Source organism: Belonocnema kinseyi, chromosome 5, assembly GCF_010883055.1.
Source record: "Belonocnema kinseyi isolate 2016_QV_RU_SX_M_011 chromosome 5, B_treatae_v1, whole genome shotgun sequence".
Classification (NCBI taxonomy): Eukaryota; Metazoa; Arthropoda; class Insecta; order Hymenoptera; family Cynipidae; genus Belonocnema; species Belonocnema kinseyi.
In genome coordinates this window covers 10,974,570-10,984,966 of record NC_046661.1, presented here as the reverse complement: position 1 = coordinate 10,984,966, position 10,397 = coordinate 10,974,570, and the positions used below count along the sequence as shown (strand labels likewise).

Sequence of the window (10,397 nt, the reverse complement as noted above, 5' to 3'; positions counted from 1 at the left end):
CACTACTCCTTTCCCCTGCCGAGTGAGTCACGCCTACCCCGAAAGGGAAATGGCTTAATGGTGTAATAATAATAATAATAATAATAATAATAATAATAATTGTAGTTGAAAATTCAACTATTTTCCTTTTAAATTGGGTTAAAAATTCAGCTTTTCTGTAGATAATACTCTTTTTGGCTTTAAAAGTAAATAATTTCGTTGAAAGTTCATGTATTTTGTTGGGAATTGACCTTTTTTGGTAGAAATTTAATCCTTTTGGTTGAAAATGTATCATTTTTGATCAAAAATGCAATTGATTGGTTGAAATATCAACTGTAAATCTTCTTGGGTTTAAAATTCGATTATTTCACTAAGAGTTGAACTACTTTGTACAAAAAATACGTTTTTTTCAACAAGTTTTTTTAATTATGGTTGAAAATTCTTTTTTTTTCTTGTTCAATTCAATTTTTTATCACAGTTTTTATCTGGAAATTTAACTATTCAATTTTTTGTTGAAACTTTATTCTGTACATTGTATTAGTTAAACACCAATTATTTGATAGAAAATTAATTTATTTGTTTTCGATTATGATTTTTTTTAATTGAAAGAATTTTAAAATAAAATGCATTACATTTAATTTAAGGTATTAAAAATTAAAAAATAATTGATTTTGCAAGATGATTCTGAAACCGTTCAAAATTAAAGAATGAATAGATATTAGTTTATAAAATTCTTTTCAATCATGATTTCAAATATTATTTCAGTCTAAAAGAATGTTATTTTGAACCCATTCAATTTGAAATTTTTTAATTAAAAAAATGAATTTTCGTTCATTATTAGCTTTATTTGACCGTTCATTTAAAACAATCCGTTACAAACAACTGTTAAAAACTATAAAAATTTGAACAGAATGGTTCGAAATAGAAAGCCTTGAATTTTTAAATTTGTAATAATCTAAATTTTAACTTTGAACGCTACAATTTTATTTTTTAAAAAAAGATTCAAAATTAATTAAAAACTTGAAATTATTTCAAATAATTTGAAACACAGTGTAGATTTTTGCAGATTTAAAAAATTAAGCTGTTTAAGAATTGTAAAATATTTAAAAAGAATAACAAAAATTTTGATTGCTAAGAAAGTTGACAATTATTTTTTATTTTGAAAAATTAATGACATTGGTTGACAATTTAACTGTTTTGAAAATTAATTTTTTCTGTTAAAAATTATTTATCTTCATCTGAAAATGTAAGTATTATAGGATTAAATAAAAATTAATCGTATATATCGGTTAAGTTGGAAAATCGTTTTTTTTTTCTATAGAACATTAATTTTTTTGGTCGAAAATTTACCTTTTCCTTTGAAAATTTAACAATTTTGTTGAAAATCCGTTTTTTTTCTTGTTCATTTCAATTTTTTATCACACTTTTTATCTGGAAATTGAACTATTCCATTTTTGGTTGAAACTTTATCCTGTACATTGTATTAGTTAAAAGACTAATTATTTAATAGAAAATTAATTTATTTATTGTCGATTATGATTTTTTTTTTAATTGAAAGAATTTAAAAATAAAATATTTTAAATTTAATTTAAGGTATAAAAAATTGAAAAATAATTGATTTTACAAGATGATTCTGAATCCGTTCAAAATTAAAGAATTAATAGATATTAGTTTTTAAAATTATTTTCAAATATTATTTCAGTCTAAAAAAATTTTATTTTTAACCTGTTCAATTTGAAATTTTTTAATTAAAAAAATGAATTTTCGTTCATTATTAGCATTATTTGACCGTTCATTTAAAACAATCCAGTACAAACAACTGTTAAAAACTATACAAATTTGAACAGAATGGTTCAAAATAGAAAGCCTAGAATTTTTAAATTTGTAATGAGCTCAATCTTAAGTTTGAACGCTACAATTTTAATTTAAAAAAAGATTCAAAATTAATTTCAAACTTGAAATTATTTCAAATAATTTGAAACGTGATGTCGATTTTTGCAGATTAAAAAAATTAAGCTGTTTAAGGATTGTAAAATATTTAAAAAGAATAACAAAAATTGTTGTGATTGCTAAGAAAATTGAAAATTATTTCTTATTTTGCAAAATTAATTTTAAGTCAATATTTAAAAAGATTTAAAAAATAAAAAGATAAAAAAATAGATTCAGGACGATTTTACGGCAATTTTTTTATTTTGCAGTTTTTAAAATTTTAGGAATAGTCAACAAATAAGATCAATTTCCGACCAAGAAAATTAATGATATACAAAAAAAGACAAATTTTAAACAAAATGCATGAATTTTCAACGAAATTATTTACTTTTAAAGTCAAAAAGATAAATTATCTACAAAAAGTTGAATTTTTTAAGCAAAAAATATGAGTTTTCAATCAAAGAGTTAAACTTTCAACCAAATACTTGTCTTTTTAACCGTAATTATAAAACCTCGTTAAAAAAAAACGTATTTTTTTTTACAAAGTAGTTCAACTCTTAGTGAAATAATCGACTTTTAATCCCAAGAAGATGTACAGTTAACATTTCAACCAAACAATTGCATTTTTGACCAAAAATGATCCGTTTTCAACCAAGAAGATTAAAATTCTACCAAACAATGTCAATTTTCAACAAAATACATAAACTTTCAACGAAATTATTTAATTTTAAAGTCAAAAAGAGTTTTATCTACAAAAAAAGCTGAATTTTTAACACAAAATTATGATTTTTCAACCAAAATTTTAATTGTCGACCAAATAGTTTAACTCTTTATCAAATTGTTGACTTTTAACGCCCAAAAGATGCATTTTTTACAAAACAGTAAAGTTTTTAACAAAAAATTTTATTTTGAAGGCAAATAGTTCAATTTTCAACTATAATTATGAATCCTTAATAAGAAAAAAATAAATTTTTTACTAATTACTTGAACTTTAAGGGAATAATTGAATTTTCCACCCAAAAATTATGATTTTAATTTTTAATAATATAGTTGCATTTACAACAAAACGAACTTACAACAAAAACAATATTTACACTTGATATTTCAACCGAAAAATTTAATTTTTAAACAAAAAGTATAAATTTTCCATAAAACAATTTCATTTCTGCAAAGGAAGACGAATTTTTAACAAAATACATGATTTTGTTACTAAGAATGGTTCAGATTAATTGTCAGCTTCAAAAATGTATTTTCAACACCACATAAAACATATTTTCATCAAAATAGTTTAATTTTCAACGAAAGAGATGAACCTTTAAATAAAAAAATAAATAAATTTTAACAAAGTAGTTAAACTTTTGATAGAAAAGAGGACTTATTTACAAAATAGTTATAGTTATTTATTTTTTATTTAAAGGTTCATCTCTTTCATTGAAAATTGAACTATTCTGATGAAAATATGTTCTATGTGTTGTTGAAAATACATTTTTGAAACTGACAATCTATACCATTTTTGGTTACAAAATCATGTATTTTGTTAAAAATTCGTCTTTCTTTGTAGAAATTAAATTGTTTTATGGAAAATTTAAACTTTTTGGTTAAAAATTAAATTTTTCGTTTGAAATATCAACTGTAAATATTTTTTGGTTGCAAAGTCGTTTTGTTGTAAATGCAACTATATTGTTAAAAATTAAAATCATAATTTTTGGCTGGAAAATTTGATTATTCCCTTAAAGTTGAAGTACTTAGTAAAAAGATAAATTTTTCTTATTAAGGATTCATAATTATAGTTGAAAATTGAACCATTTGTCTTCAAATGAACTTTTTTGTTAAAAATTTTACTGTTCTGTAAAAAATGCATCTTTTGGGCGTTAAAAGTCAACAATTTGATAGAAAGTTAAACTGTTTGGTCGACAATTAAAATTTTGGTTGAAAAATCATAAAAGGGAAAGGGAGACTTTCATCAGATAAACTGTGAATGCTTCCCTGAAAGGAAATATTCCTCTGACAAAGTTGGATGACCTACGTTTTCGGTATTAGCTGGGTGAATATGTACCTGGTGAGACTTTTTATCAATTTCAAATGAAAATCAATGGATTTATTGATACATTTCGACTCACGAGAAGCATGATATGTTTTAAAAGCGTATGGTCACCTAATCTCAAATCTGCTTGATACTGTAAAATATCCAATATAAATGTACCTTGCATGAATTGTAAAAATTGAATTCAATTAATTAATTAAACTTATTTTTTGTAATGTCAATATGCAATCTATATCTCCTTGGGACTTTTAACGGAGAATGTTGTCAATGTTTTAGGTGGTGGTGATTTGCCTAATGCTTAGTATTTACGGGACACATATGTCCCACTGTTAAAAGCAGATTATGATGAATCTCTGAAAAGTAAATTGAATAGAAGTAAATTGAAGGGAAAGAAGGTCGTTGTCATGTGTGATGAGACCACTAACAAGAATGGAGAAGCAATTTTTCTCACACTTATCAAAATTCCTCCTAGCAATGAAGATCCAGAGCCTTCATTATTTGTTGCATCTGTGAAGATTCTTAGCAATCTTAATGCAGGTCATTGCTCTAAAGCGGTCTTGCAGGGATGCATTGCTCTTTACTGTATTGTGAAATTGTTTAAATTTTATTTTCGAGGTAGCCCTTATTTATCAAGTTTTGGATTGAAAAGTCGAAAAATTCCAATTTGTTGTAATCGGATTAAAATCTATAAATCTATGATTCTGAAAAATTAAATTACTGAGTCAATTAAATTAATCAAAATTTGAATAAATTGTAAACAATTTTTCAGACTCTAAATCGTTATGGAGTTCCCCATGAGAGTGTGTTGTAGCTATAGCATCTGATAGCGCACCATATATGAACCTTTGTGTTGGACTTCTTCGAGATCTTCTTGGGAATCCAAAACGAATGCATATTCAATGTTGGGCTCATAAACTAGACAAGTTCATCAACATTTTCTCAGACAAACTTTACAAGCTGAATGAATGTGTAGCGATTACCAATAAATTGTTCATAAACACCCGGAAAAGAAAACACAAGTACATGCATTTTTTGAAGAAGAAGTACTCTTTTAAAAAAGCTAAAATTGCTCAACTTTTCCCTATGCTGGTTATGACAAGATGGGGAAGTTGGGGAAAATCAGTTATGTATTCTTCAGTGTATGTGGAAGATGTTGCAGAATATGCCAAAACAGTGCCCGAATCAGAGTCTGTTAAGGCTGTCAAATATTTCAAACAGCTGACCAATGAAGAGATCCAAATAATAAAAGCTGAAGCTATGTTTGTGGTTGATTGTAGTACTTTTGCATCAGATCTGCTAGTTAAAGTTCAGATATCTAAGCACCCTATGTCACACGTATGTTACTCAAAGGTAAGAGAAGTGCGTAAAGTTCACTCTATTGTAAAGAATGCAAAAGATGTCATAAGTGTACTCCTTGCCAAAACTAAAGCTAGTCTTGATGCTGTATCTGATGAACAGCATAAGAGTTTACTAAAAAGAATCCAGTCAGTGGCAACTGCATGTGATAAACTTCTAAAAGGCTTCATGAATGAAGATACTGCCAAAGACTTTTTCGAATCAGAATCTTTATTTAAATATTGATAAGATCTTTAATTGATCCCTGCAAAATGATATCATGCTCTTCTGAAAGTATCTCTAATTCCAAAAAGGAGCTATTCGTTTTAGACTCTATGCCGATTCCAAACTTCTCTGTTCTACATTCTGTTTTGGTAGATATTGTAAAAGAGAATACCAAGACTGCGAAAACAAAGAAAACAAGAATGTTGTGGAAGTTGAAGTTGATCTTGTGGTTAACGCCTTGCTGTCAATGAAAGTTAATCATCCTGACTCAGTCATGCATTCTATGCAAGTATTAAATGATCGAGATGTAAACATGAGACCACCGAAGTTTTTCGAAGCTTTCAGATTGGAAATCATCATGCAATAGAAAACCTGAGAAAATCGAAGTTCGAGTCGTGAATTTTCCGGTAAAATACCAACAATCTGAATTCTAAATCTGCCTGAGTCAAAGCCGATATTATTAGGTTGTATGTGTGCGGTATACCTACGATGGCCACGCGACGCACGCATGTAAAGGGTTGAAAGGCCACTCATTTACCTGATGTCGGTCATTGTCGGTGGTGCAGAACTTTGAACATCGACCGTGTCCTGAATAAAATCGTGGATCTAAACCCTATCTGTGACGTGCGCCGAAGAAAGGGGACTTACTCTGAAAAGTGAGATTTTTCAGGCGAGCGGTTGAAGGCGACCCGATAGACCGGACTTTTAGGAGAGAGGGAAGACTCACGAAATCTTCCCTCTCCACTTACCACTACATTCTCGCGGAAAGAGATAGGTCGTAGACGCGGTTCGCGGACGGGGTATAGATGAGACGCAGAGATGGGGTTGTAAGTGGCGGGAGGTGTTTTACGGAATGTCGAGCTCTCGAGTCATATCTCGATTTTTCGGGTACCTAAGAACTCAATTATTAGCAATAATAACGCTCGGATTTTTTCCCCGATGGTTTCATTAAAAAAAGCAGCTCAAAAACTACCGAAATGTGTAAAAACCTTGATGAAAGCATATTATAGATACGCCTTTTAGTACACACCCGAGTGCAAATGCGAAAAGGCGTAACTATTAATTCGTATGGAAGTAAATGAAAATACACTTTTCTTATGTAACAGCCTAAAATGTAGTATTTTTTACCTCAAAAAATAATGTTTGTTCTATACAATTATATCTTAGTCTTAACATTGAAATTTACTTAGTTGATACTTTCAAAAACGTGTTAAATACTATTATTGTTGTGACTTATTTTTCAGAGCGCTTTAGTATTTTTCGAAATGTGCTGACCTCTAAAATAACTATGTTTTCAATTTCTTTTAGTAAATAAATCTGTATTTTCAAGTTTTTGAAATAAATATTTTATTTATTTTTTAAAATTTACTCCTATATTTGATGTCCTTATTTCTATGGCATTTTTACATACGAGATTTGTTCGGAATGTATCCGACTATATGTGCTTTAACATTCTACCTAGTTGTGTTATTGTCAAAACAGGTATTTACCTATTTAGGGTGGCATCTGTGAGGGCTCCTACTAAGTGACATGGATCTGCGAACTTCAGTCGACTATTGTATGCAGTTGTGTAGACCTCTAACCACGTACCAGTCACATTTCAGGATGACGGAACGCAACGAACAAAGATGGTGCATTAAATTTTGCTAAAAACTTGGACACTCATGTTTACAAACCATCTTTATGATTCGTTAAGTGTATGGTAATGAGTCTATGACTAATATTCAAATTAAAGAGTGCTTTAAGCGACTAAAAAGTGGCCTTAGTTCAGTGGAAAGTGACCCTCGTTGTGCTAGGCTTGCAACGGCCCAAACACTGAAAAATGTGTAACGAGTGTTCGAGTATCACCATGACAACGCACCTTCTCTTTCATATCAGCTTATTCAGCTATTTCTGTTAAAACCCGGCTTTACAAATCTTCGGCAGCACCCATACAGTTCTTACTTGGACTCATGTGATTTCTAACTGTACCCTAGATTGAAGCATTGTCGAGACAAAAATTTCAAGATGTAAAGAAAATAAAACAGAATGCGATGGAATAGCTGTTAGGTATTCCGAAAGGTAACTTTAAGTAGTGCCCGCCAGTGGACAAAATTAACAAATACTCCTGATAAACAACAAGGTCAGATACTTTCGAGGCAGATCTCGTAGAAAAATAACTGCGAGAACTTGACTATTTATATGTGCTTCAATAATTGAACTTTTTAAAACCGCTGCTAACGTCACCATATGTTTCTGCAAGCCCATGACCTTCCTGAAGTTTTTTCCAGAATATTATCTTATTTTGTTTTCAAATCAAAATGGACAATTTTACAGTTATTCGACATTTACAGCGAAACCGTTGATAATAAGATGATAACATTTAGAAAATATTTTGTAACTTACATAATTCTGAATATTTCTTAACAAAATCATATTTGACCTACAACCCACCGTGGATGGCAATCTTTTACATAATGTTTTAGAAAGCTATCACCAACGACTTCGTAAAAAAATTGTACTACGTCTTCGGGTTTGTATGTATTTATTGCAGAAAGTCCCTATATAAGTCCCTATAATAAGTAATGGTAAAGTAGTATATGAAGCCGGGTTTAACATGATATATTTTCATCTGAATTTAAATTATGTTCTACCAATGGCTTACGTCTTAAGTGGAATTACAGATTTAATACAGATGTTTAAAAAGGTCATGCTTAAAGTGACATCTTGACGGAGCATTGGTTGAACGAGACGGCAATTTGTTTCAAAGACAAGCACCTCTCACAATAAATAAGCGTTGAAGCTCACATGTTCGGTCAAACGAAAATAAAACAAAAAATTATGAGTGGTAGCAACCACGTGGTTTATGTAAGGCCCCTAATGCATTATTTTAGGGAACACTAGCGCCACGCACATGTAGCGGCTATAGGTACTAACCCAAATAATAGAGTCAAGGTTATAGGCTGATAATTGAAGATAGGAGATTATGGCTAAAGCCAGATAGAAGAGTTTAGAAGAGTTTAGCATGGATGTACGAACACGATAAAGAATTCCTTGAGTTAATACTGCCTATTAAAAGCTCTATACTCTATGCAAAAGCTCGATTGATAAAAAAGTGAGAAAATGCATTTATGTTACAGCCTTTGTCCAGGATGATAAAGACGTACAATACCTGCTGGATAATATACCTATATCAATGCACAAGGTCAGTATATATCATTGTGAGTAGGAAGAGTACATTACAAAAAGAGAGATTATTTAAATAAAAATTTACGATAATTTAACTTGAGTTTTTCATACTTATTTTGAGCTTTTAACAATATATTACTTCTTAACTTACATATTTCATATCATAGAAAACCATAGAAAGTAAACAAATAAAAACTTTACACTTTTAAATTAATTAATTAATAACGAAACCCTTTTTTTGTTACTTAGGGATTCGCTAGTTCGGTCCATGGAACTGGGTAAGCATACTATTATTTCTAGTGAAGAGAGTGCAAAATAGGAAAGGTATTATTGGGCAGATTCGAATGTTAAATCTCTGTTGAAAGTAAAGCATATTAATAATTTGTACGTATTCAAGTGTGAATAATTTGTTTATAGTAAAAGCTACTGATCAGCCCAAAAATTATTATAACTTTAAAAAAAAATAAATTTGTTACATATGGACATATATATGGAACCTATCACTTTTCGATAAAATAAAAAAAGGAAAAATATAAACTCCTGGTTGGCAGAACACAGGAAAGTTTATTATATTAGATGAAGTTGCTATTTAATGATATTATGTAAAATGATCTATTGGAAAGCGGCTCAAACGCACCTTTATTTTTTATAATTGATTATCTCTTTCTCTGAATGATAAATTTTAAGATAAGCGATTTTCTTATGTGCAAATGTTAAACTTTATTAAAAAGTTTTATTTCGTCCAGTTTTGTTAGTTATAAATAATGAAAAGTGCATTCGTAGAAGATTCTCAGATTAAAATTGTAAAATTGTTTCTCTTGATAGTCGTTCTGTTTAAAAGATCAAAAATAATTTTCACAACGTTCAAAAAGTAGAAAGAAGATCAAATTATGAAGTGTATTGTAATATGTATTACTTACTTATGGGTGATTGTCAAATTGGCGGCACACTTAAAGTCCTGTTAATATAAAAATTACGTGGAAAGTCTTCCTGTTTCTTTTTAAAATTAATACTTTTTGTCATCCTCCTAAAATTGTCAATCCCTCGTCTGAAATTCTATTTCATTTATCTTAAATTAATATGACGACATCCAAAATTTAATTGCCTGTCCCGACCTCCATCTTTACATAGATAAAATTATTTTATCCGTTCTTTTAAACAATATTTAAAAAAAAACTTATTGTGTCATGTTTCTGACCTTTAAAGGAACATTTTAAATTTTGCCCATATTTTACAATAAGTAATTATTATTATAAAAGGGTTAAAGTCTGTCCTAAGATTTAATTTTTTTCTTCATTACCATATGTATCTTTTTATAAATAAAATTGATTTAGTTTACATTGAAATGTAAACAGAGCAATATTGAGCATATCGTTTACTACAAGATATTATGAAATCAAAGTTATAATGCCGACTGTTTTTTTAAAGAATTCGTATTGAAACTGAGAAACGCATTTTGAAAATACGAAATTCATTACCGAGTGTATGGTAAAAAACCGTTTGCGGGCGTGAAATAAAATACAAAAACTAATTTTTATAATTTCAATGTTTTCATTTATTTTTAATATTAAGAAGGGTTCAATGCATCGTTTTGATCTATTCATCGAATTTTGATGCGTATATACTAGGCAGTCTGATAAGTCCCTGAAAAATGAAACACGGAGACGTTTTTTTGGCCAAAGTCGGTTTTATTTTTCAACATACTCTCCTTTTAGGT

At 29.0% G+C, this 10,397-nt stretch overlaps 1 protein-coding gene across 2 annotated transcripts in view; it reads left to right on the top strand.

Moving 5' to 3' along the window:
- LOC117173345 (transmembrane protein 131) overlaps positions 1–10,397 on the top strand; it is a 462,351-nt gene that overhangs the window by 63,825 nt on the left and 388,129 nt on the right. For both annotated transcript variants that reach the window (XM_033361843.1, XM_033361842.1), the window contains exons 2-3: positions 8,632–8,696; positions 8,930–8,958. In XM_033361843.1, coding sequence (XP_033217734.1) covers positions 8,632–8,696; positions 8,930–8,958 — 94 coding nt within the window. The remainder of the gene's footprint in view (positions 1–8,631; positions 8,697–8,929; positions 8,959–10,397) is intronic.